General features: G+C 37.8%; 1 protein-coding gene across 1 annotated transcript in view; it reads left to right on the top strand.

Moving 5' to 3' along the window:
* SLC9C1 (solute carrier family 9 member C1) overlaps positions 1-27,443 on the top strand; it is a 100,902-nt gene that overhangs the window by 40,752 nt on the left and 32,707 nt on the right. Inside the window, exons 12-18 of the mRNA XM_045185789.2 lie at positions 6,019-6,100; positions 8,330-8,496; positions 9,153-9,278; positions 12,118-12,212; positions 17,389-17,508; positions 22,388-22,583; positions 25,757-25,942. Coding sequence (XP_045041724.2) covers positions 6,019-6,100; positions 8,330-8,496; positions 9,153-9,278; positions 12,118-12,212; positions 17,389-17,508; positions 22,388-22,583; positions 25,757-25,942 — 972 coding nt within the window. The remainder of the gene's footprint in view (positions 1-6,018; positions 6,101-8,329; positions 8,497-9,152; positions 9,279-12,117; positions 12,213-17,388; positions 17,509-22,387; positions 22,584-25,756; positions 25,943-27,443) is intronic.

The following is a 27,443-nucleotide window of genomic DNA, read 5'->3' as shown; positions in this document are numbered from 1 at the left end:
GTTATGTGTTAGGAGTCCTGTGGGAATGAGTGGTGCAGACTCCTTGATCTCCTGATATGGATGCTGTAGGAATGTCCTTTTGTGGGTTATGTTGATTCTCCTGTTGTATTTGGGCCCTGCTTGTTATTGGCTCATTCATTGGTTGGGAACTCCCCTCCAGCTTACTGACTAATAGGCTAAACAGGTACCACACTTGTATGCTGTTGTATAGGTGCTGGTAGAATCAAGCAAAACAACACAAAAACAACACCAAAACAAGGAACCCACCCCCAAACCACAACAGTAATATTAATGACAAGAGATCAAAAAATAATAAAAGCAGAAAGAGAAATGGAATAATAGAGAAGGGGGAAAGGAAAAAGAATATGAGAAGACCAAAGGAAGGAAAACTGATTATGAGAGGAAAAAATTGGAAGGGAACTAATACTAGTAATGAATGAAAGAAGAAAATGGGGAAAAGGCACATAGGAAAAGTAACAAATGAAAAAGGAGGGGAGAAGGGAACAATGGAGTAATCAAAGATAAAAGTAAAATAGGAGATGTGAAAGAAAAATTAGAGCACAAAAAAAGAAAAAATGGGTTAAAGTAATAAAAGGACTATGAAAAAGAAAAATAGAGAAAATAATGAAAAAAAGAACTAAGTGGATTTGTCTCAGCAGAGTTTAGTTCTTGCCTGCCAGTTTCTCCCTTTGGATATCACTCTGATGTCTGAGTCTTGTGTAAGCCAATGTCAGGTGCTGTCCACATCTGGCCCTCAGCAGCCTTTTTGAAGATATAGGCAATCCACCATTTGTGGCTGATTCCTCTAGGCTTGGCTGCTCCAAGGGTGAGCCAAGCTGCTCTGCAAAGCTGGCTTTTGTCAGCACTGGGTACAAGGGTGTGTCAGCAAATGTCCCAAATCACCACAGATTCTGCCTCTGCCTGTCTCTGCCTGCTGGCCTGATGTCAATCTTAAACTAATCACAGATTCAACTATTTCTGAGGGGGCTTCTGGTGGGCACACGGGGCTGTGAGTCCTGGATCTCCCATGGCAAGTGCCTTTCACACTTCAGGGAAGATGGAGGGTGTGTTCCCTGTACCCAGAGCCACTAGTCTGAGTCCATCTGGGATTACCCTGTACTCAGGGGTGCAGGGCCACTGGTAGGCCTCCAGAGCCCAGATTTTAGGTCTGCCAGATGCAAGGAGGGTGTGTCTGTGGCTCTCCCATGAGGGGGAAGCACCAGTATGTTTCCCAGGAAAGTGTATGGGTTGGCTGCCCCCTAGAGCCAGTTTCTGGCAACCCCTCAGTCTGTCTATGTGCTAACTTCTCAGCAATGGTTAAGATGTAGGGTGGGAGGAAAAAAAGGGGGGGGGGTTATAAAAAACAAAACAAAAGACCAAAACAGAGAAAACTGAAAAAAGAACAAAAAAGTTGTAGGGTGGAGTGAACAGGATTTCATATGGTGTAGCAAGCAGATTTCCAGAGGGTGAGAGGAGCCCTATCCCATAGGATAAGGTCATTGATTTTCCCCTGGGAGGGACTAGCTCTTCTCAAGGAGGATGGCTGCTGTGGAGCCCAGGTCTATCCTGACCGTGAAACCCCACAGCTGCTCCCCCAAGACTCTCCCCAGTGCCTCCCACTCTAGCATGCCCTCATGTGACTCCTGTTCTCACTGCCCTCCCCTTGCTGGGGCCCGAGGTAAGTAGCCACAAACAAAAAACCTGTGCTTTGCCCCTTTAAGGGGAAAAAAAAGGTGGTGGGTTTGTCTCCAGCAGTTTTCATCTCTTCCCAGCAGAGAAAGCTCCCTCAGCCTTTCATCCCTGGATGCTATGTGGTGGGCCATCTGGGCACTGGCTCTCTTTGCTTGGGAGCCTGGTCTGTGGTCCTGGCTTCACTCCTCTCAAGGGGAAGCTCCCACAGCCATGCTCCAGCCTCAGCCTGCTGCCCATGTGTATGGGGCCGATCCCTTTAAGATGTCCCTGCCCTTCCTACTAGTCTAAGGGTGCGGTTTTTTGGCCATTTTTGGTTGAAAGTTTCTTTTCCAGGTATCCTTTGATTTAACTCAGGTGATTGTTCTCCTTTTTAATTTTATTTCCAGTCTGGTTCTGGGAGGTGGTGCATGATATATTCTCCTACTCTGCCATCATCTTGCCAGCCACTATAGTAACTTTATTTATAATAACTAAAAACCAGAAAAAACTCAGATGTCCTTTAACAGGAAATGTTTAAATACTTTGTTATGCAACTACACTGTGGAATGCTACTCAACAATAAAAAGGAACAAACTATAGATGAAAGCAACAACCTTAATGAATCTCCAGAGGACTATGCTAAGTGAAAAAGCTACTCTCAAAAAAAAAATCACACATATTATATCATTCCAAATATATGACATTTTAAGCAACAAAATTATAGAATTGGTGAACAGATTAGTGGTTGCCAGTAATAAAGAGGGGTGGGGGCAAGAAGGAAGTGAATTAGCTATAAAAGTCAACATGATTTATTATTAACATAATGGAACTATTCTGTGTCTTGACTATGTCAATATCAATTTCCTGGTTTTCATATGCTTCCGTAGCTTTGGAAAATATTACCATTAGGGACAACTGGGTAAGCATTACAGAGGATCTCTCTGTGTTATATCTTCAACCTGAATATGAGTCTACAATTGTCTCAAAATGTTAAATTTAAAAAAAAGAGTAAAAGAGTGAGAGAGAGAGAGAGAGAGAGACCAAGAAACAAGAGATAGGAAACAAACCACCAATATCAGTAACAGAACCAGTAACTTCCTGGTACCTCTGATCCAGTTTCTCTCATATGCTTTTTTAAAGATTTTATTTTTTATTTATCTTTAGAGAGAGGGGAAGGAAGGAAGGAAGAGAGAGAGAGAAACATGGATGTGTGAGAGACACTTCAATCAGCTGGCACTCACACATGCCCCAACCCGGGACTGGGTCTGCAACCGAGGCATGTGCCCTGACCAGGAATCAAACCAGCAACCTTTGGCTTTTCGGGACAATAATCAATTGAGCCATGTCGGTCAGGGTTCTCATAAACTTTTATTGAAGCATAAACCGGGGGGTATAGCCATCAAAAAGCTCAACTGAAGCTTGAGCATCTGCTTCTAAGCTCAGTTGCATGATTGTTGACAGGATTCACTTCCTTGCAGGCAGTTGGCAATTTCTTGCTGGCTCTTGGCCAGAAGCCTCTTTCAGCCCCTTGTCACTCGGGTATCTCCATTAGTCAGCTCATGTTGAGAGCTAGGCAAGAGAGCTAGGCAATTATAGGCATTGCTAAGCAGAAAACCTCTTGAAGGTCACCAGAATAGATAGGGGAGAGAAACAACATTGTCGGCCAAAGTAAAGGTAAACAATACGTGATTTGCAGAGGGCTCATTCTGAGTTACAGCCAATTAGTTAGAGGGCCATAAAACTTTGGGTGCCGGACTCATCTCGGGTCTGGACCCTTATCTTTAAACTGAGGGTACAAATTAAGTGGGACACGTGGTTCTTATCGACAGGAGACAGGGTTTCAAAAGAAAATTTTAACATCTGGTTAATGTTCCTCCAGAGCCAAGAGCTATGCAGAGATAACAGCAACTCCCGCTTTTGTAACTTGCTTGCTTGCTTCTCACCCTATAAAAGAGCTAGCCTGTGAGCGTTTGGCGCGGCTCTCATCGGAGAGTTCGCCCCTGCGCAGGTAAAAACTTTGTTTGGCCAATAAACCATCTATAAATCTCTTAAGAGTCTGAGTCCGTCAGTTCCTGGAACGAGAGATCTCGCTCTCGCATATAACACTCACACTATGGTAGCTGACTTCTCTAAGAATGAACAAGCAGGTGAGAAAGAACAAACACCCAAGACAGAAGCCACAGTCCTTTTATACGCTAATTTGGAATTCCCATTACTTCTGACATATTTAATATTCATTAGAAACATTAGAAATGAGTCAATAAGTTCAGTCTACACTCCAGAGGAGGTGATTACACATAACACCTAAACATCAGGAAGTAGATATCTTAGAGGCTTCTTTCCACAATTTGTAGTTTTACACTGAAAACTATAAGACATTGTTGAAAGAAATTTTAGAAACCCAAATAAATAGAGAGCTATAGCATATTCATGGACTGGAAAACTTTAGATTTTTAGGATGTCTCTATATTCAACACAATCCAATCCCAGCAGCTTTATTTTAAAAACAAATGGCCAATTCTAAAAATATATAAAAATATAAAAGGGCTAGAATAGCCATAACAATTTTGGAAAAGAAAAACAAAGTTGGAGGATTTATATTACCTGACATAAGGACTTACTATAAGGATACAATAATTAAGTTGGTGAGATATGGACATAAAACTAAATAAATGGAACATAATAAAGACTGCAAAAAGGGCTCACATTTATACATTCAATTGATGTTTGACAAAGATGCCAGAGCAGTTCTATGGGATCATGGATAGTCTTTTTGTCAAATGGCGCTAAACAACTGGGTGTTCATTCAGAAAAAAAGAAAAGGAAATATCTATATTTACCTCACCCAATATGTTACACTGATTTGAGATGGATCATAGGCTTGAATATGGAATCAAAAGCTCTAAAAGTTCTAAAAGAAAACATAAGAAAATGACTTTGTGACCTTGAAATAGCCAAAGGGTACTTAGAACATAAAAAATAATAATTGGACATCATCAACATTAAACACATTGGTCATCAAAGGAAAGTTTCATAAAAATGGACAGGCAAGTCACAAACTGGGAGAAGATACCTATAATACACATATATAACAATGCATGTCTATCTAAAATATATTTTTCAAAATTTCTACAGTTTTATAATAAAAGAAAACAATTTAATCTTTAAACTAGGAAAAAGAATTGAACAGACACATCAAAAACCAAAATGTATATTACTAAGCACATTAAAAATGTTCAACAGCATTACTCTAGGGAAATACAAATTAAAACTACAATGAAAAACCCAATATTCAATTTATGTGAAGGTTTTTAAGTGGACAGCTCTTAACCTATAAATGTAGAAAATAAAACAGTAGTTCCCTCTTATGGGGTGGGGATTGACTGGAAAGGGGCACTGGAGATATTTGGGGGTATATGAGAACAGTCTACATCGTGACAGGATTGAGGGTTATAGGGGTGTATGCACTGTCAAAACTTATCAAATGGTACCCAAGTACATTTTAAAGTAGGTAGGTTATACCTTTGTTTTTCTAATTACCAACACTTGCACTGCACCCTTCAAGAATTACATCAGAATATTCAGTGAGAGCATCCTGGGCACCAATATTTTAAATTTTCCCAAGTGATTATAATGTGCAACCTTGAGAGCCTCTGGTGTGGTTTCATGCTCTGTCCCTAACCTCCAGCTATGGCCAAAGGACAGAGAACTGGCTAGGGGTTTAACTTAAGTTCTGGAAGTCAGATTGCATAAATCAACGGAAGTGAACAGTTTCAGACTGAAAAGTGTTGCACCACTTGTCCATGGAGACCAACTTGGAATAAAAAAGACAGAAAATGAGGGACACCAAAAACATTCCTCCTTGATGACATTGAAGGGATGCCCAAGAGACGCAGTATCAGGTGGAGCACCTCTGAGTCGTTCTCTTTTCATGGGTGAGGAGAATTGTCTGATACAAATGTACTGGTAATGGTGAGCAAAGAACTGTGTGGCTATGCACCCAGCAATGTGTATGGTGGATAAGAATTGATAAAGTACAGGCATATTCCCAGGGCCCAAGAAATCCAGCAATGGGATTGAAAGACAGGTGTTAGTATTTTTTCCCCAGTCTGTATATGTCTACTTGGCAAGCCATGTCCTGATGTTTGGTTTGGTTCCAAAAGCATGGACGAAATGTGTGCAGGAAGGTATAGAGTCCCCAGAGTACTTTCATCATGTCTGGCATCCAGATTCTTCCCTCCATGAGCATCTATTGGCATAGTACAACCTAGCTAAATTTACATTGGTAAATATAAAAGATATTACATGAAATTGTCACCAATACTTCGTATTTTTTTTCAATTCTAGGTATTATTTCATGGAGTGTCAGTATGCTTGATTACCCTGATTATCAATAAAATTATCTTGCCAATAGTGGTCAGTAAACTAGGTAAGCCTACTAATTACTGTTGTGAGTGAAGACAGAAGTATTGTAAATACATAAGAAATTGGTAAACATGAAGAAAAAAGTTATATAAATGCAAATCAACAATGTCTAAGTGGAGAGGAAATTGGATGTCTATGTAAAGTTATATGAAAGGTTTAGGATAGTAAGCTTCTTTGCTCATTTTTTTTTTTTTTTGCATTTTTCCACTATTACTTACCCCCCATACCCTCTTCCTCTTGTCCTCTGTCCCCAATAAGCTTATTTATTTTAAAAGATTACTTACATTTCCAGCTTCAGAAACATAGTACAATGAGTGTATTCAATTATTTGGCAAACTTTCATTAAAAGTGCCTATATGCCAGGCACTGTTTTAACTGATGGTGATGTATTATGAAGACAGACGGGATTTCTGAGTTGATAGAGCTTGCATTGAAGGTGGGTAAACAGTCAGGAAAGAAGTCAAATAAGGGAATATTAGAGTCATGTGTGTATCAATATAACCAACCACATAAAAATAAATTAGAAAACACAACAGGTGGTAGATTACTGAGGAAGCTATAGTGTAATTAGTATATGATTAAGATCTCAAAAGACCACTCTAGTTCTGTGGCTAACAGATTAGGAGTCAGGGGATAAGGAGAGTGGAAGCAAAAAAAGCAGTTTTAGGAGGATGTTTGTGTAATGCAATGTGCCTGTTTAACCCCCACTTCACAGCGATTGATAAATTGAGATTTAGAGAGTTAACAGTTATTGCCCAAGGTGACACAATGAAGTAATGGTAGTTAAGAAGTAGAAACATACTGCCTTGATGCTTTTAATCCATTATATTCTCAACTGCTCTATTACTCTTTTAATTACATGCAGAATTTTCACTGTAATGGGCATAGTTTATGAATCTGAAATTTCATCTTTATGGAAATATTATACTGCTCAATCTTCGTTCCTTCCTCATATTTCCAACAAAATCTTTTTCCTTTTCTTTTTTTCTTCTAAATTCTGTGAGCCTTAGCATAGTAAAATGGGACAAACAGAGAAAGTTTTGCAGAGAGTATTAGATGTTCTACTTAGGAGCTAAATAAATCTAAATTTTTTAAACCCTCACTCTAGGATATGTTTATTGATTTTAGGGAGAGAGGTAGGGGGAGAGAGAGAGAGAGAGAGAGAGAGAGAAACATCAGTGTGAGAGAGAGACATTGACCAGTGGCCTCCCGTGCACACCCCAACCAGAGACAGAACCTGCAGCCCAGGCAGGTGCCCCGACTGGCGATGGAACCCACCACCGTTTGGTGTGTGGGACAACACTCCAACAAACTGAGCCCCCGGTCAGGGCAAACCTAAAATTCTTAGTGTGGAGCATCTGTTTACTTGCACTGAGAGCAGTGAACATTTGCTCATGAAATATTATGGTTTTCCAAATAATCTTCTATGGCTCAAAAAAAAAAAGGAATTTGTAACTGATAGTAAGAGTCTTTCAAACCTTAATGAAGTCTGGGTATATATAAATGTGTGTGTGTATATACATAGATGTATGTATCACATACTTATATATATGATCTTACATGTAAGTAGGATATGTGTGTATATATACTGTTTGTATATGTATACATTATACATATGTATGTATGTGTGTATCTGTATCTACACCTGTACCTCTATGGCATGCATGCAGCCTGAAGGCCTGAGAACCAGGAAAGACAATGGTGTACAGTCCAGCCCAAGTCTGAAGGCAGGAGAGAATCAATACCCCACCTTAGAAGACCATTAGTCAGGGAGAGTGAATTTTATTTTGCTCAGCCTTTTGCTCTATTCAGGCCTCCAACAAACTGGATGAGGCTCGCCCACATTGAGAAAGGCAATCTGCTTTACTCAGTCTACCAATTTAACCCTCTGTCTCCTCATCTATCAAACTGAGAAAAGAGATTCACCTCAAAAGGTGGTCAAGATGATCAAAAACCTTAATACAGGCAGAGTGCTGAGCTGTTCCTCTCAGCACCTGGTAAGCACTCAGTAAATATCAGCTATTATGACCGTGTACCTCAGCTATCGTGAGGAGTATGACAGTGGAAAATTGTGAAATTGTGAGTGTTCCCACTATGAAACAATTTATGTTGACTGAGTCTTTAACTTAAAAAAGATACCTGGTGCATATAGTAAGAACAAAAGGGAGCTTTATAATTCAGATCAAAATGGTGATGTTCCCACTACTTATAAAATGTGCTCTTTGTATCAAAGGTCTTCGTGATGTCACATCAACAAAATATAAATCACTTTATTATACATTTCAACACTTTCAAGAGATAACTAAATCCACAGCCTCCGCACTCAAATTTGACAAAGATCTTGCAAATGCAGATTGGAGCATGGTTGAGAAAGCAATTCTATTTCAAAACCCATATGCAGTAAGCAAGTAATGTCTTTAATGTATCCCTTCAAAGTAGGTATAATTGCCCTTAAATAAGTATAAACATTATAAGTATTCATTCATAATCTTTAATACTTGTAATTGACAGAGACATTGTATTGGTAACTTCTTATTACCACAACGGTAAGGAGGGGATTTAAGGGAATTTTGTGATCGCTGAGGGGCACCGTAGAAGTGACACCATCTTGGAGCAGACACAAAATACATATTGCGAATTCAGAAGGAGGAGCAGTGTTCTGCTCGTTCTCCAGAGTTTCTGACACAGTAGTTCTGTGGAGGGACCTGAGAATGTGCCTTTCTAACAATTCCCAGGTGATGGTGATGCTGACACACTTTGCGAACCACTGGTTTAAAGTGTGATTATATGTGCAAGAATTTTTATAAACTGTTCAAAGTGCCAACTAAAGATAAAGATAAAGATACACTATAACTCCTTTCCCTCAAACTGGCAATCATTTTACATTCTAAATAGCTGTGCAAGTAAGTAGTGAGGAAACTCATCTGATTTGCTGTATCTAGCAAATTTTCTATAATTTTCAAAACAAACTGGTATATAAATTGCTTGAGGTTTATGCTAAACAATATATTAATATCCATGTATTACTTTTTGGTTTTAATTTGTGTTTTACTTAGCTGAGCCAAGGAGAAACAACAGAACATCAAAAGGTGAACTGTCCAAACTGTAACAAGGAAATAAATGAGGCCCTTAACATTGAAGCCATGGAGCTGGCCAACAGGCGTCTCTTGTCTGCACAAATAGTTAGTACTTTATTGTCCACTTTAAAATGATTTTTGACCTAAAATTATACTGAAAAATCTCTTCATTGCTTGAAGGCATCTTGATTATGTTTAGCTTAATAGATTGTTTACAGTTGCAAAGGGAAGTTTGCCATTGTTTTAGAGATCTGCTTGACTGCAAAAAATAAAATACAATAAAGGACCCACTAAAATTAGCTTAAATAAAAGGTGTTTTATTATGAGGAACTGGGGGGTTCGCAGGTCCCAGCAGCAGGAAATAGAGCTGAGCTCACCCTCCAGATGCGTTGTGCCGTCGCTTTCACGGCACTGCTATCTCTGGATCCAGGCCAGTTTTTCACCAAGTTCATAATTAACTGTGAGTACAGGATGGTATGTTTTCATATAATATCTTGGGGAGAAATTAGAGAAATTCCGTAACACAGCAGCATACAGGACTTGGAGGGAAACTTCTAAGAGCCTATTCACCATCTTCTGTCCAGGCCAGAATACTGACTAGTTGCCATGACTCATCCTCTTAAAATGTTTGTGTTGGGCCTTTCTCAGCGTGTATGGAGCTGTCGAGCATTCCTCAGCTATCGCAGCCATACAGGACTCCTACCCTTCTACTTGCTTACTGGAACTGAGGAAATAAAAGATCTATAGGGCGCAGACAAGTTGAGTCTCAAAGGCAGCTTTTCCAAGGACCTAAATAATTTTTTTAAGCAATGGAGGTAATGCATGAAGGATGAACTTGTGCCCATACAGCATGTTATTTCCCCAGCATTTTTTAGGAGATCATGTCTTTGAGGCACTTGAAGATTTTTAATTTATTTGAGGGAAATATAGTATTCAAGAGCCCTTAAAACCATGCAGGAGACTCCATTTTGAGTCTTGCTTTCATTGTTATTATGATGTATGACTCAGGACTTCTTTTTTTCAGCCTTTATTCTCCCTGTCTGTAAAAGAGGAAACTTGTGTTAACTGAATAACCTCTTACATTCTTTCCTCTTGTGATGTCTTATGTTTTTTGCAATATACACTCCAGGTACCTTTTTGATTCCTTGCCTTAAATATTTGTTTTCTGTTACTATGTCTTGTTGATTTTGTGCTATTTGGGGTTCTTAATCAGGAAATACTATTTTTCCAAAGTCGATCGAATCTCTCTGCTCTAGATTTTTACCTTATTTCATATCTTTTTAGTCCTTCTTCTTTCTAGACATATTTTCATGTTTTTCTCAGTCTGTTGATTTGGTTCCTGCAGTCTCAATCCTAATGTTCACTAATCTTAACCATATTTTTTGGTCTATCTCAGTTCTTAAAGCTTTGGCAATGTCTGTTTGAATCTCAGCCATCCCTTGTTAACTGGGGCAATATCTTCTCCACCATGGCAAGATACGATATAGGAGAAGCAGTACACCAAATGGGGAAACAGGAGACAGGTTGATATTCAGAAAGAACTGAGCTGCTAATGTGGGAAAGCTACTTAAAACAACTTAGTTAAAACTACTTAAAACCGCTTAACTCTCTGAGCCTCAGCTTTCTCATCTATAACATAAAGTTTAAAATACCTCCCTCACAAACTTGTTGCAAGAATGAAATAAGTATATAAAGCACGCGTAGATCAGTTAATTCTATAATATAGTAGAGCTCTGGCTGGGTGGCTCAGCTGGTTGGAGCACAGTCCCATATGCCAAAAGGTTGCAGTTTTGATTCCTGGCTAGGGCACATATGTGGGTTGCAGGTTTGAAACTCAGTTGGGACACGTACAGGAGGCAACTGATCCATGCTTCTCTCTCACATCGATGTTTCTTTCTCTCTCTCCCCCTTCCTCTCTCTCTAAAATCAATATGTGTATCCTCAGGTGGAGAATCTAAAAATTTTTTTTAAAAAATAATATAGTAGAGAGTTTGGTAAATGACAGTTATTTGGGGGAATTAACTATTCTCTAAATTCTTCTTACATTTTGGTGTGAATGATGACTTAAGAATTAACATTTTTCTAGTAACTACTTGCTTTACCATTTGTGTTGTTTTCATGGGTTCCATATTATTTTCAGCTTTTTATTTCTCCATTAGATATAGTGCTTATCTTTGAGAATAGGATACATATTTAATTCTCACATAATTTTATAAGTATTTTAATTAAGTTTGAGAAGAAAAATTCTACACTATTGAATTCCCTCATCTTTAAACTCAGTTCTTTCTCTTTTTAGTATCTATCTACCCAGATCAAAACTATATTTTAACATCCATAAGTGATCGTACAGATAGGATGTCTTCTATGGAAGCCAGGAATCTGTACTTATAGCATACATTCCAATTTTGGAAGATGGTCTTTAAAATGATTTTCAGGAGTGTTCAGCACACTAAGGCCAGAGGCAGCGTCGGAGAGTGGTTGCCCCTGCGTGAACCTAAAGCGGACTGGGCTCTCAATACGTGGACAGCATGAGTGGATGACTGTGTTCTGCACAACAGTAGCAGTTCATTTAATGCCATTGACTGTAGAATTTCTCAAAGATTTTAATAATCTAATATCCATTCTGAACTTTTAAGATGGAAATACAGCTTTCCATAGTTCCCATATTTATGTGGCCGTAGAACTACACATATCTTGGAAAATGTAATTAATATCAAGAAGGATCCTAGTTTCTTGCAGAACCAGTTGGGTTCCACCCACAGTTCAGACTTATCTTCTACACTGATCTCATGGTCTGGACTCCACAGAGAGATTCTTTTTATTAAGATACTTGATTATTTGGGGATTCTGACTTCTTACTCATAGATTGTTTCTCCTTTAAAAGAAATAATAAATTGCCATTGTTATTCATGCTGTATAATGATTCGACATACCATTCTTTCAGGCAAGCTACCAGAGACAATACAGAAATGAGACTCTGTCCCAGAGTGCAGTCCAGATGCTGGTAGGTGCAGCAGGAAGCTTTGGTGAGAAGGGAGAGTAAGTACATTATCGAGAGAAAATTTCCATCCACGTAAGCCACTGCATTTAGGAAATCATGCAAGTTACTTTTCTTGCTTTTGGCTGGTAATTTGGAATCATCCAGTAGCACGTGCCCAAGCCACAGTCAGGCCAAGTCACCTACACTCAGTTTTCCTAACTTGCTGTCTTCATTCAGACCTCTGTGCATATGAACAGTCTGCCCTTTCTCCCTTTTCCCTTCAAATGTAAACTGTGGGGGCGGGGGTGACTACTCAAATTCCTTACTAAGTCAAAGACTTCCTTAATCCTTCCAGGCACATCTTCCCACAACACATCCTGTCTGAATATTAGGCATGTACTTGTAATGATTTGTTTCTATGTAGGTCTCCACAGTAAGCAGTGAATTCCTCAATGTCAGAATTTTAGGGATTACCCTCAGATTATCCCTTGTGGAAAGATGGAGACTACAAAAGCCTGGACATTCTTTACTGTTCAGACCTATACTCCTGGTACTAAGGATACCAAAGTTCCTTGCTCAAATGAATCCAATTTCACTTGTGGTTTCTTCTTGGTCCTTTTCCCATGGAGCATAATCTCACAAGTAAACTGGGCCTTTAATGTACACACTCCAAAACCTGAGAGGTGTGTCACCCTGGTGTCCACTCACATGCACTGGCTTGTGCTACAGAGAGAGATAAAGCAATGAGTGGGGCAAGAACCAGCCAGCCACTGGAGCATGTTCTCATTAAAGTTCAAGTACAGATTTTTGAAGAGTCTATGAGTTTTAATTTTAAGCCTAGCCATGCAAATCATGAAGACATTACCTTTGTCAAGATAGGAAGATAAAATATCTTACTTGACATTGTGGTTTCTTGGCAAATAATGTTTAAATACTTCATATATAGTACAAGGGTCTCCATTTGCCCTCTTGCTTCAAGCTCTTCAAATGATCAGGGGACCTGAGTGACAATATAATGTATACTTTTCAAAGAATGAATAAATGACTTGCTGAAAAGCATTACCATTGCATTAAGGAGCAGTTAATGTCAAAAAAGAAAAAGTACAAAGCAGTTAAGCCTGCTGCCTTGATTTTTCCTCTTTAAATCTCCGAGAAGGCAGAAACAACATATGCCAATGAATAATGGACACAAAGAAGAGGTCAACAGTGGGATAAGGGGGTTAAAGGGTTGAAGGGACTCATAGAGGACAGGAACGGCAAATTTTGGAATATATTACATTTTATTCATACATGTAAGAGATAAATATTGAATTTTAATATGCACAAAGGCGCATGCCAGGCAGTGTGAGGAATGTCAAGATTAGTGAAATGGTGTTCCAATCCCCAGGGAGCTTTCTATTAATTACACTTCTATTGAGTACTTGCCTCTTTGCTGGGCTACCTTGGCATTAATTTTGCCACTTGTTAATGATTTGCTGGGGCTACTAATGATTAGTAGCCCCATGCATTGGGGAGTCCCACGGTAAGAAAAACCATCTAAGGAAAAAATGTTGGGTTTAAAAAGGAGTATTAGGAGTAGTATCAGGACCTTAGCTAAGTGATTGTGTGTTTACCTAAGAAATCATACTTTGAATAGAGAGGTTTTATTTATTTAGTACTGTGTCAGATACAGTCTTAAACATTTTACATATGTTATCAATTTTATGTCTAAAAATCCTATTGGATAAGTGCTTCTATTATTTTAATTTTGCAGATGAGGAAAGTGAGGCACAGAGAGATTAAATAATTTATCCAAGGTCATTTGTCTGATAAATTACAGAGCTTGGGTTAGAAGCTAAACTGCCTTACTATCCAGTTAAAAAGATCACACTCTTCCTAATACAGTTCTAAACAGTGAACATATTGATACGAAACAGGAATTCAAGAGTCTGCATTACTTAGTAATTTGAGCTGTAACACACACTTACTGATATCACAGAACTTTAGGATTCATAGGAACTTGTGAAATGATCATATCTTAGAAATTAACTCCTTCAGGGAGATTTCCTGATTGCTCAAGATGGTATTCAGAGATCCAAGATGTTAGAGGAGTAAGTGAAAACTACACTAACCTCCTCCCAGGGCCAATCCAGAATTCCAACTAAATTGCAGAGAAATCGTCCTGAATAACCAAATGAATGGTATCTGGAGAGAAGCTTGATAACCAAGGGCAGACTGAAGAAACCCCTTCACCACAACGAGACTGGTAGGGAGTACAGAGGAGGCACAATAGGGCTTGCTGGGCTCCCACAGACAGTACCTGAAGCTCTGGAGGGGTACTTCAGCAGCCGGAGGGGTTCCCCCTGAGAAGTGTGGGTTCTAAACCCCAAGCTGAGCTCCCCATCCTACAGCACCAGAGCCAGAAAAGAACCTAGATCTAGATAACATCCAGGTGTGAAAAGTGGCAGGGTTCCTGTCTGTCAGGGACAGAAGGCTGGAGACACAGAGAGCCTCTTAAAGGGTCAAGACACAAAATTTCATTAACCTGGGCTCCAGCAGAGGGAGAACAGAGTGGACTAGAGATGGTTGAGAAGAGTCTGGGGTTGGTGGCTCTGGGTAGAGAACTGAGGGAACAGCCACCAGGATCCCTGTGCTGAGTCATCCCCCACACTGCAGGAGCCATCTCTCTCAGGCAGAGCACTCTTTTCCAAGTGGCATCAGCCTGGAATTATTCTGCCCCATCCTGTGGACCCTAAACCAGGCTGCTGATTACAGCTAGATTAGTATAACAACCATTTAGTGTAACAAATAAAGTGGCAAATACAAAGAAACAACCAAAATGGGAAGACAAAGAAACAGACCCCAAATGAAAGAACTAGAGAATTCTCCAGAAGAAATAAATGAAATGAGGGGAAGCAATTTCTCAGACAGTTTAGAGTAATTTAACAGCATGAAAAATTTCAGACGTTGCTCGTAGCAATTTTTTATCAGATATATCTCTCCAGGCAAGGGAAACAAAAGAAAAAATAAACAAATGGGACTGCATCAAACTAAAAAGCTTTTGCAAAGCAAAGGAGAAGATCAACAAAATAAAAAGACAACCCACAGAATGGGAGAACATATTTGTTGATACATATGATAAGAGGTTAATATCCAAAATTTATAAAGTACTTGCAAAAATCAACCCCCCAAAAAAGCAACCCAATTAAAAATGAGCAAAAGACCTAAATAGTCACTTCTCTAAAGAGGACATACAGATGTTCAATAGACATATGAAAAGATGTTCAACGTCATTAAAACCACAGTGAGATGCCATCTCTCACCTGTCAGAATTGCTATCATCAATAAATCAACAAACAAGTGCTGGTGAGGATGTGGAGAAAGGGGAACACTTTCGCACTGTTGATGGGAATGCAGATCGGTGCAGCCAGTGTACAAGGCAGTATGAAGATACTTCACAGAATTAAAAATGGATTTGCTTTTTGATTTAGCAATCCCACTTCTGGGAATATATCTGAAGGAATCCAAAACACTAATTTGAAAAAACATAAGCACCCCTCTGTTCATTGCAGCATTATTTACAATTGCCAAGATATGGAAGCAGCCCAAGTGACCATCAGTAGATGAGTGGATAAAACAACTCTAGGGCATTTACATGATGGGATGCTAATGGGCTGTAAAAAAGAATAAAATTTTACCCTTTGTGTATAGAGCTGGAGAACATTACACTAAGCAAAATAAGCCAGTCAGAAAAAGTCAAATACCATATGATTTCACTCATGTAGAATCTAATGAACAAAATGAACTAACAAAAAAAATGGGGACAGACCCATAGATGGACAGGAACATGACAGCTAGTAGGGGAGGGAGGTTAGGTGTGGAGGGACTGAGCAAAAAGGAAAAAGGCCTCATGGACATGGACAACAGTATGGTGATTGCTGGGGGCAGGGGGTTATAACAAGACTAAATGGTAATGGAAAAAATACAATAAATGTTAAATTGTAAAGAGACTGTATTATATATGTCCCCTTCTGTGGGTCTAGTATGTCCTCTTTATTATCTCCACAGATATCATAAGATATCTTTATTATCTTACACTTTACTGCAATTGCTATTCACATGTTTTACTCCACTAGTGTGCTAAGTCCTTGATGGCAGGAACCAGTGTTTAAAGCATAGGCTTTATCCCAGGCACTTAGCAAGCATAATAGGTGACCAATAAATATTCCAAAAATTAGGAATGAATCAAGTCACATACACATTTGTGATTTTCCATGTGCTTACCACATTATTATAGTGAATCCCAGAGAATTGAATGATTTTTTTTCAATTACCTCAGTTTCCCTGTAGCAGACAAATTGCCCAAGTTTCAGAGAACATTATAATCAATAGAAAGGACAAGGTCCACCTTTGAACTTAAGTCACCAATGACCTTCCATTAAGCCACTTTTTGAGGTAGAACCTTAGATCCAAGGACAGAACTCTATCCTCCTTCTGATGAAGACAATGAAAATATCTGGTCAGCAGCAGGTGAGTTCCTCATAAAATCCAAGGGAATGGCCTAAGCAAGGCGAAATTATAGTGCACGGATGTAAGCTGTCCCAATAGAAAAGCCAGCAGAAAACTACGTACAACTTGGGACAAGTGCCATCAGAATGTCTCTGGGGGTTTGTTACCACTGACTGCTCCAAGAAACCATTTTAACTCTTAATCTACCACTTGTATTTCCCCCATAAATTCCCGACTTCTTGCCCAGATGGCAAAAGAAAAGAGATGGGAGCTTATGTAAGATGGGCTGGATGTTTCATACATACTTTCTTATTTAATTATTCCAGGCTGGCTTAGGTATTTTTACCTCAATTTTACAGAGCAAACAAGATAGTGAGGTAATTTGTTCATTGTCACACCAGACGATGGAGATCCAACATGAAAATCCATATGTATTTGAAACCCAAATATTTGAATCATGGAATATTGCTATCACTGTAACTTGACCTGTCTGTAATTTTAAACCATGTATCTCCAGTTTTTTATACTCCCTGTTTAATGAGAGAACCTCACAATATAACTTCATAATTGTACGTCTGCTGTATCTACAATTGTATCTACAACTTTGTGACTTGCACATATGCCCATGAAAATGTTTCATTTCCAGTCATCACTGGGCAAAATAGTCTTCTTGCTTTCTGATAATACTGCATTTAAACTTGTCCCAAAATTTTAAAAACATGTTTAAAGAGTTCTTTCTTTTTTTAGATATATGAGTCCTGAAACAATAAAGAATTATTCTGAAAGCAAAAAAATGATTACCTTTGTTAGAAAAATATTGATCAATTGGGTGTACAATACTAAAAAGGAAAAAGGAGCCCCATCAAGGTAAGTGCAACCGAACCTTACTAGAAATGCTATTATATTCATTTGAAATTCTTCTTATTATCTGCTAAATTTATATTCTGAATACATTCCAAAATATTACTTATATATTGTACATACAGAAAGTTACTTAAAATAAAGAGATGATATAATAACTTTATTTTCGAGTTAATTTTATATAACAAGATTAACTATTAACCATTTTTGTGGACTATTTAATGTTATTAATAAATACACGATGTTGGATAACCATTACCTCTAATAAATTTCACATTTTCGTCACCCCAGTAGCCACTAAGCTGTCACTTCAGGTGCCCTTTTCCCCAGCACCTAGATAGCATTAGTTTTCCTTCTGCCTCTATGAATTTGCCTATTCTGAATGTTTCATATAAATGGAATTATACAATGTGTAGTCTTTTGTTTCTGGCATTTTTTCCACTCAGCAAAGTGTTTTCATCCATATTATAATATGTATAAATACTTTATTTCTTTTTACCCTGAATAACAGTCCACTGTAGGAATATACCCATTTTGTTTACCCATCCATCAATTGATAAACATTTGGGTTATTTCTACCTTTTGGCTGTTGTGGACAGTGCTTCTATGAATATTATGCAAACAAGTATTTGTTTGAATAACTGCTTTCCATCTTTGGGGTATACAGCAAGAAGTAAAATTGCTGAATCATGTGATGATTTTATGTTTAATTTCTTGAGCAGCCACCAAATTGTTTTTCACTTCTAGACAATTTTGAAATCAGGAAATATAAGTCCATTAACTTTTCCTTTTCCTTTTCAAGATTGGCACAGCTATTCAGGGTTGCTTGCAATTGTATACCAATTTTTGAATTAGTCTATTTCTGGAAAAATTTCCATTGATATTTTCATAGGGATTGCATGAACTCTGTGCATACCTTTGGGTAGTATTGCCGTCTTAACAATATTAAGCTTTCCAGTTTGTAAACATAGAATGTCTTTTAATTTATTAAGATCTTTAATTTCTTCCAGGAATTCCTTATCATTTTTAGTGTACAAGTTCTCAGTTAAATTTAATCTAAGTATTTTTTTTCTTTTTGATGTTATCATAAATTATTTTTTTCTTCTCCTTGATTTAAATTTTGGGTTGTTCATTCTTAGTATATAGAAATACAACTGATTTTTATATATTCATCCTGTATCCTGAAGCTTTGCTGAATTCATTTACTAGTGCTCAGTTTTGGGGGAATTCTCTAGGATTTTCTGTATATAAGATCATATCACCCATGAATACAGATAATTTTACTTCTTTCTTTCCAATTTGGATGGCTTTTATTTCTTATCTGCTATTCAAGGGGAAGAATATAGACCCCTCTTCTAACAAGAGTATCAAAGATTGTCTATCTTTAATCTACCACATTCAATAAATACCAAAAGGACAATTTTATACTATAGTTATTTTAAAGACTTTAACACTAAATTAAGATACAACTTTCTGAGTAATTATTTCTGTTGATATAACCTAAAGAAAGGAAAATGTGAAAAACTAGAATTGATAGTCAATGTATCCTTTAAACTATCTCTAAAATTCCATTCACCTCAAAGTGGATAATACAGATTCTGGAGTTTCTTGCTTGTCTTAAAATTCCTATCTCCATCACTTATTAGATGAATGGGTATTTCAGGTCTCAGTTTGCGCATTTGCAAGTGGATATAATAATATCTAATATTCTGAAGGCTAACTGATTTATGTAAAGCATCTGGGAAAGTAACTGACATATAGTGGACACTAAAATATGCAAGTTTAGTTCTCCTTTATGTACTTTATGGGATTGTTGTAAAGTCTACATAGTGTGTGTAGAAGCTCTTAGTCTAGGGACTAGCCCTGGGTAAGCGCTTCATAAATGTTAACACTTATTACTAAGTGCTGAAAAGCATTCTGTTCAAAACTGAGTTCTCTAGCCAATGATAAAGTTGCCACTATCAAAGATCAACAAACACACAAAGAAATGAATAACCATGAAAGACAATCAACAGAAGAAATAAGAGCAGATTTATTACCCCTTAAATTCCAGTTATTAGAATTATTCTATGTGTACATAAGTATTACTGAAATGTTGAAATTGATAGGTGATGGACTCACAAATATGAACAAATCAGTCACCAAAAGAAACTGAATAGAAAAGTGGAAAAATACCTATAATTCTTAAAATTAAAAATTCAACTTAAATTATTCAGAACAATAAAAAAATCAACGTGGTATAACTCATTTTGGGAGATGCAGCTAGAGATGAGCAAGTCAGAGAAATGCATAGCATTGGCAGAGCTCCCGTATCAATGTCATGCCCCTGACAGAAAAATATCAGGACCCTGAGATCTGAAGTAGTAACACTTGAGTGGACACACCTGATGATCTTGAACCACACATTCGCATGAACACTCTGACCTGGCAGAAGCAGGCGCCTCTACCCTTAAGGTGCTGCCTCCTAGAACCTTAAGATGATGCAAAGAAGCTTGTCAGTGTTTCAAAGTTAGTCTCTACCATCTTTCATTGATTCCAAGGTATTACCCAGGTCAGATCTCAACACAGCTAGAGGGTGAAATATAGTGCCTACTTCAGGATGCTACAAATTGCCAACTAAAGTAATTACAGGACCTAATACCAGAGAACACTAGTAGAACATAGAAGGGAATGGATCTTGAGAACATGGAAACATAAGGCCTGACTGTGAAGAATTTACTGGCATGATGTTCTTATCCATGATGATTCAGGGCTCAACATTCTGTCAAGGACACTTGGAGTTGGTCCTATTACCCTCCTGGGATGGTAATCCTTTCGTGAAGCTTGACCAGGCCAAAAGCCTATAGTAAATAAGGTGCAAATGATACAAATTACAGTATTTAACTAGATTAATTATGTGAGAATGCAGAACCAACCACACAACCTTGTTCTTTGGGAAAACCTGAAGGACGTTTCCCTCCTCCAAGGCAATGGTGATAAACTTGACGACAGATGTCTTCTGCTGGACATGGGTGACAATAACTGAAACTACAACAAAATTAGTCTCTCATAGCAAAAGGATTTGGGAATGACAGAAGACAAATAGTACTTAAATGTCAGAGGAAAGGTGGGCATGCTTTATTTTGTGATCAGCAAACCTGGGAATGGCTAGCAAATATTGTGTGATGTCAGAGGGCAATATAGACAAATAGTTGATTCAGTGTTATTTGACTTTCCTAACTAGAGAGAGAGAGAGAGAGAGCTGGTAGGCGAAGGGATGGTACCACCTACTGCAAAGAAAAATCATGATCCTTCATTTTTTCTTCATATCTAAGTCAGGTCTCAGGTCCAGAGCCCTTGAGAAAGGATAGCAACAGTCCCACAAGTATACAGGATAAATATTCTCTCAATTTTTTTTCTAATAGAGTTATTAGTCATTTTACCAGAGTTACTGTGCTTTGGAAAAACAGTGAATACCCAGACTTTAGCACTTTTGGGATACAGCACTTAAAATAGTATTGATACCAAAAGCTTGAAGTGCTCTCACGGTCCTCAAGGTAAAAACGGGAGCTTTTAGGCTAGGTGCTATGTAAAGTTTCTGACTTGTCTGTCTCGTAGAAGCCCATCAGGTCCACTATGGGGTTATTTCTCTGCGTCCTGAGGTACACAACTGGGATGAACATACTTAGTATCTAGCCCTGCACTCACATCGTCTAACTGACCTACAGAACAAGACTCATTGTGGCAGGAAGGGCCAAGTGGCCAAGTGGAACCCTGGCTAAAATAGGAATAAGATGCAGTATCGCATTCGGGGATTAAGAAATTAACATCAACATTAAAGATTTAAAGGGATTGTGAGTTATCCCCATCATATACTTTTCAATTCATCCACGTGGCATAAACAAGCCAGATTATAGTTGATTATAAACTTGGGCAAAAGGTAACCTCAAGTGCAATGCTGTACCACATATGATTTTATTTCTGGAAGAAAGCAAGAAAAGCAGTCCCACTGCCTGAGGCCTTAGGGGGTCCCACCAACTTAATGACAGAATTATATATGTGTTCACAATGTTATGTTCTCTTCTTAAATAGGACTCCAAATTGTTAAAGTTTCAGGTCCTGTGTAACACAGACTGACCTCTGATAATGGGGAAGTAATCTAGTACTTTAACCAATCTTCAATTAGTAATTAATTAATCATTTTATTTGAGTTTTAACAATAAAAATACCTTATTATACTACAAGAATAATTTAAAATAAAATTAAAAATATATAAAGTGAACCCTCATTCACAATTGCATTTTCTAGCATACTTGGTATGGAAACTACTTTCCATAGCGCATACATTACTTTAAACTTTCACACACATCCTGGGATTTGTTCTTGATTTTATGCCTTGACAAGGAAAGGTATTCACAACACATTGTTAAGAGGGGCAGGGGGAAGCTGGTTACAGACAATGTGTATGATATTTCCTTCTGTGTTTATAGATAGTGATTATATAAACAAAAGGATTGAAACAATATTCAAACTATTAATAGTAGTTATCTCTGAAGAGTGCAATTATTGGAAGGTGGAAGGGATTTCCTTCATTTTTTAATGTTTCCATTTTAAATTATCCCTGTCTTATAAGCAAAAATGTTTCTATTAAAAGTACAGTAAAAATGAGGGAGAGGTGAGGGAGACGAGAAATAAAGAGGGAAAGCCGGCATCAAGTCATGTAGCAGGGGAGGGAATTAAAAGCACAACATCTGAAGTAGGCTGCCAGGAAGTGTTGGGTAGTGATGGCTGCCTCCCAGAACTAAGCAGGGCTCTGTGGCTGTTGATGATTGGAACGGAACTGAATATGTAGTGAAAATAATTCAGTGTAATTCTTTTATCAAATAAAACTCTCTTTTCTTCACAGACATTATTTTCTTCGTGTGTTCCATAAAATAGTATTTACTGACGAATTTGAGTATGTTGGATACATTGTGATACTAATGAATATGTTCCTTATTATAATTTCTTGGATACCCACAATAGAAGATATCTATGATAATGAAATAAGACATTGTAACTACTTTTTTCTTGCATTGTACATCCTGGAGACCCTAGCTAAGGTGACTAAAGTGTGTGTGTGTGTGTGTGTGTGTGTGTGTGTTATCCAAGAAAGAGATTTCCTAATTTCATTTTTCAACACCAGCTACAGACAGTTTTCTAAAAGAGTGTCTGAGATTTTCTTCTACTTCTCAAACAAATAAACTTTAGTTTGCAAATGTGATATTTGGGATAACTCAATAGAACATATCCACATTTAAGAACTGATTCTTTATTGGTAAAAATAAAGTTGAAAACAGTGTGTGTCAAAGGGACCCAGGTCAGTTTTACAGGTATCGGCAGTACTCTTAAACTGAGCGGGGTAGTGAGCACTTGGATGTTGGTTTTGTTATGTACTTTTATACCAAATAGATAAATAAATGGGCAAGTAGATTGATAGATACTCATTTATACTAAAAAGATACCATAATCTGATTTTTAAATCCAGTATAAAGGGAGTTATTAGATAGTGGAAATATGCACCCACAAATTAACAACAGTATTGGTCAATATAAAGTATTTTAGCCATACTCTGGTTTCTCTTCAAAATGCACAAATCTTTCACCTTTTTAAAGTATTTTAGCCAGAAAATTTTAATAGAAGAATTATATCTGATATTTAGACAAAATAAATGTCTCAAATTTTTAGTGGAAACTTTAAATGCTATTGCAGAGGCATGATGTTGGGGTGGGGATGGAGTCACAACTGGTTATATTGTGTGTAATAAATTCCAAGTTAGTTAGAATGACCATAGGATATTTCATATGTTTAAGAGAAAATAAAGCAATTAATTTAATAATTAGGGTTAGTTACAGGGTGAGGATGAAAGTGAAGAGTTCCCTGAAATATGTAATATTTTGTACTTTACCATGATCGGTAGAAAGAGCACAGAGGTGGGATTCAGTAAGTTTGGCTCTGGCTTTGGTTCTCTCTGACAAACTGTTCAAGAGGTCACTGAACTTCTCCCAACTTCAGTTTCTTTCTTCTATAAGAAGTCAAAGTTAGCCAAATTAACCAATAAAAACCCCTCTCGCTCTATTATTCTCTGTACTCTGCCATGTTCAAGCTACTGTCATTGCCCCGCAAAGCCACAGCTCCCTTCAGTCAGGCCCCTCACGATGGCAGCACCCGACTGGACAGACACGGTTGTGCTTCGCAGCTGACAGGGTGCCCCCCACTGGGCAGCCCTGTTTTTGTCTCCCTCCCACTTACCTCAAGATTCATCTTCAATGCCAATTTTCCACCTTGCCTTTACTTACCAATTCATGCACCCTCTTTTCTATTTAGTTCAATTCTGTTCCTTTGTACAGTGCCTTTTAAAATATCCATTATATTAATAACAATAATAATAAATAATCACCTATAAAGTGCCAGTGATTTTGAATATAACATTTCAAATCCTTAAATTAACCCTTGAAGATATCTATATATCATGCCTTGCATTTCACAGATGAGAGACCTGAGTCTCTGATAAGTTATGCAACTTGTCTAAAGTCGCATAGCTAATGAATGATAGAATTGGGATCCAAACTCTCAAAGTTATTGTTCTTTCTAACTAACAATGTTGCCTTAAAATTTCCTCCCTGTATTTTCAACATTTCCCCACACACTCTTCAACCTATTGGATGAATGGGTCTTTTGAAACTTTCTCAGAGGAAGGGTAATCACTTTTCTTCATCTGAGAGCCAGAGGTGGCATTACCTAAACTTCCATTCTCTGACAAACTTACATTCAGCAAACCCCTATTTCTTTGAAGTCCACACTATCCTTTCAAAGCAAGCTCTTCCTCTCTTGCAGCTGTGTTCTAATGACAACCTCAAGACAACTCCTTCATACTTCTGAATACTTAGTGTTTGGATAAAGTCTTATTCTTTACACCAGTCCTTCCAAGTTCCTAAGAGAATTACCCAAACTATACTGTTTCAATAAGAAAGAAAGTAGACATCTACAGAGGCTAAATGGTGATATGGGCAGGACTTCACAAGACCAGGATCTGGTCTTGTGCTTTCTAGATTCAAACAATGAATTTCCTCAGCCTGGCTAAATGTGAGCAGACTCATTGAAAATGAATCCACCACTAAACACATAGGAGTCTGTTTATAAGTATGCATAGCAGTTTCTTAATTTATAATAGAGCATATGCTTTCCCCGGGACATGAATATGTCTGCCTCCTACATTTTCTTTGAATCATGATGAGTAGGGGGATCAGGCTGTTAAAAGAAGACAAAGTAATCAAAATTACAAATCAGTATATTAAGTAGTATAATAAGGAACTACACAGGTTCTGTGGGGAAGAAATAGGAGTTTCTTACACAGAATAATAGGATCAGAAAAAAAAGGCTTTCAAGGGTAGTAGATGCTTGAGCTGAATTTTGAATAGTGACTAAGGGTTAAAGTAGTGAAGGTGGGACCATGAGTACTTAGCATAATAGGCAACAAGAACAAGGGACAGCAGAGACAACATTGTGACACACACGAGGAACATAATTCCCAATGCCTCAAGCTTAGGGATGGGTCGGTCAAGGTGGATCTGGGAGATATGTTACATTTGTGTGGAAGATAAAGAAAATGAGACAGGAGACATAGCCATGAAGTGAATAGGAAAGGGCCTCGGAGGCCATGCTCTCTCTTCACCTCCCTGGCATCAACTACCACTCATAGTCTAATGACCGCTATACTCAGTCTCCAGCTCAGATTTTATCTAGAGACTCGGTCCATGTAGACAATAGCTGATTGGATGTCTCCACCCAAATACTGTGCAGACATCTCGAACAACACATTCAAAATAAATATATTTTCTCTAAACCTACTCTTTCTTTAAAATTCCACAGGAAACCAAGTTTTCCAGTCTCAAGTCCACACTATTTTTGCTGCCTCCCCCTTTCTTAGGTAGAATAGGTTTTTAATAAACATATTTTGAAATAAAGAAGGATGGATTCATAAACTATCATAAAATAGTAGGTATTTTGAATATTTTCCTATTTTTGGAATAGGTACTTCAGTGTTTTAACCATTTCATTTCAATTTTTTAAAACATATTTAGTTTAAAATATGATCACTTACTACTATTTCAGAGAAGTAGTCTTAAGGTAATCAGAGAAAAACCTAACTAGTGATGTTTCAGTTATTGTGGAAAATGGTATAGTAAAAGCACAAACAAATAATATACTATAATTTCTTTTTTTGAATCAACAGATAGCAGCAATGAAGAAGGAATACTATTCACAGACCTGGAACCTAATTGAATTAGCAATTACAGTAGCTGGAATCATAGAGATTATATTTTTTGAGATACATCTTATTGATAATACATTTAATTTGGTTCCAACAGTGGCCTTTTTTAAATCTATTCGACTTCTTCGCATACTACGCCTTTTGAAGGTAATGAACTATTAAATTATGTAATTTCAAATTTATTTTGACAGTTTTATTTTTTTAACTTTTTTTATTGTTCAAGTACAGTTTTCTGCCTTTTCCCCCCACTCCCCTCCACCCCACCCCAGCCCTCCCCTCCTCCCTCCCCTGTTTCCACTCCCCTCCCTTGATATTGTCCATGTGCCCTTTATAATTGTTCTTATAAACCCTTCACCTTTTTCCCCCATTATCCCCTCCCCTCTTCCCTCTGGTCACTGTTAGCCTGTTCTCAATTTCAGTGTCTTTGGCTATACTTTGCTTGCTTGTTCATTTTGTTGATTAGGTTCCTGTTAAAGGTGAGATCATATGGTATTTGTCCCTCACTACCTGGCTTATTTCACTTAGCATAATGCTCTCCAGTTCCATCCATGCTGTCACAAAGGGAAGGAGATCCTTCTTTCTTTCTACTGTGTAGAATTCCATTGTGTAAATGTACCATAGTTTTTTGATCCATTCATTTACTGATGGGCACTTAGGTTGCTTCCAGCACTTGGCTATTGGAAATTTGCTGCTATGAACATTGGGGTGCATAGGTTCTTTTGGATTGGTGTTTCAGGGTTCTTAGGATCTAATCCTAGCAGTGGAATTGCCAGATCAAAAGGCAGTTCTATTTTTAGTTTTCTGAGGAAATTCCATACTGTTTTTCACAGTGGTTGTACCAGTCTGCAATCCCACCAACAGTGCACTAGGGTCCCCTTTTTTCCACAACCTGGCCAGCACTTGTTGTTTGTTGCATTGTCTTTGATGGCCATTCTGAGAGGTGTGAAGTAGTATCTCATTGTAGTTTTAATTTGCATCTGTCTGGTGGCTAGCAATACTGAGCATCTTTTCATATGTCTCGGGACCCTCTGTATGTCCTCATTGGAGAAATGTCTGTTCAAGTCCTTTGCCCATTTTTTAATTGGGTTGCTTAGCTTCTTAGAGTAGAATTGTGTGAGTTCTTTATATATTTTAGAGATCTAACACTTGTCCAATCCAAAGTGGAGGTATCATTGGCAAATATTTTTTCCTATATGGTTGTTTCTCTTTTTATTTCAATGCTGTTTTCTTTAGCCATGCAGAAGCTTTTTATTTTGATGAGATCCCATTTGTATATTCTTTCCTTTATCTCCCTTGCTCTGGGGGACATATTAGTGAAAATATTGCTGTATGGAATATTTGAGATTTTCTTGCCCATGTTTTCCTCTAGGACTTTAATGGTGTCACCATTTATATTTAAATCTTTTATCCACCTTGAATTTATTTTTGTGTATGGTGTAAATTGGTGTTTGAGTTTCATTTTTTTCATGTAGCTATCCATCTCTCCCAACCCCATTTTTTGAAGAGGCTATTTTTGCTCCACTTTATGCGCAGTCTCTGGTAGTAATTGACCAGAGACTTGGGTTTATTTCTGGGCTCTCTATTCTGTTCCATTGGTCCATGTGTCTGTTCTTATGCCAGTACCAGGCTGTTTTAATTACAGTGGCCT

The sequence above is a fragment of the Desmodus rotundus genome, chromosome 2 (genome assembly GCF_022682495.2).
Source record: "Desmodus rotundus isolate HL8 chromosome 2, HLdesRot8A.1, whole genome shotgun sequence".
Taxonomy (NCBI): Eukaryota; Metazoa; Chordata; class Mammalia; order Chiroptera; family Phyllostomidae; genus Desmodus; species Desmodus rotundus.
Note: the sequence above shows the minus strand (reverse complement) of the source record. Positions and strands in the feature narration are given on the sequence as shown.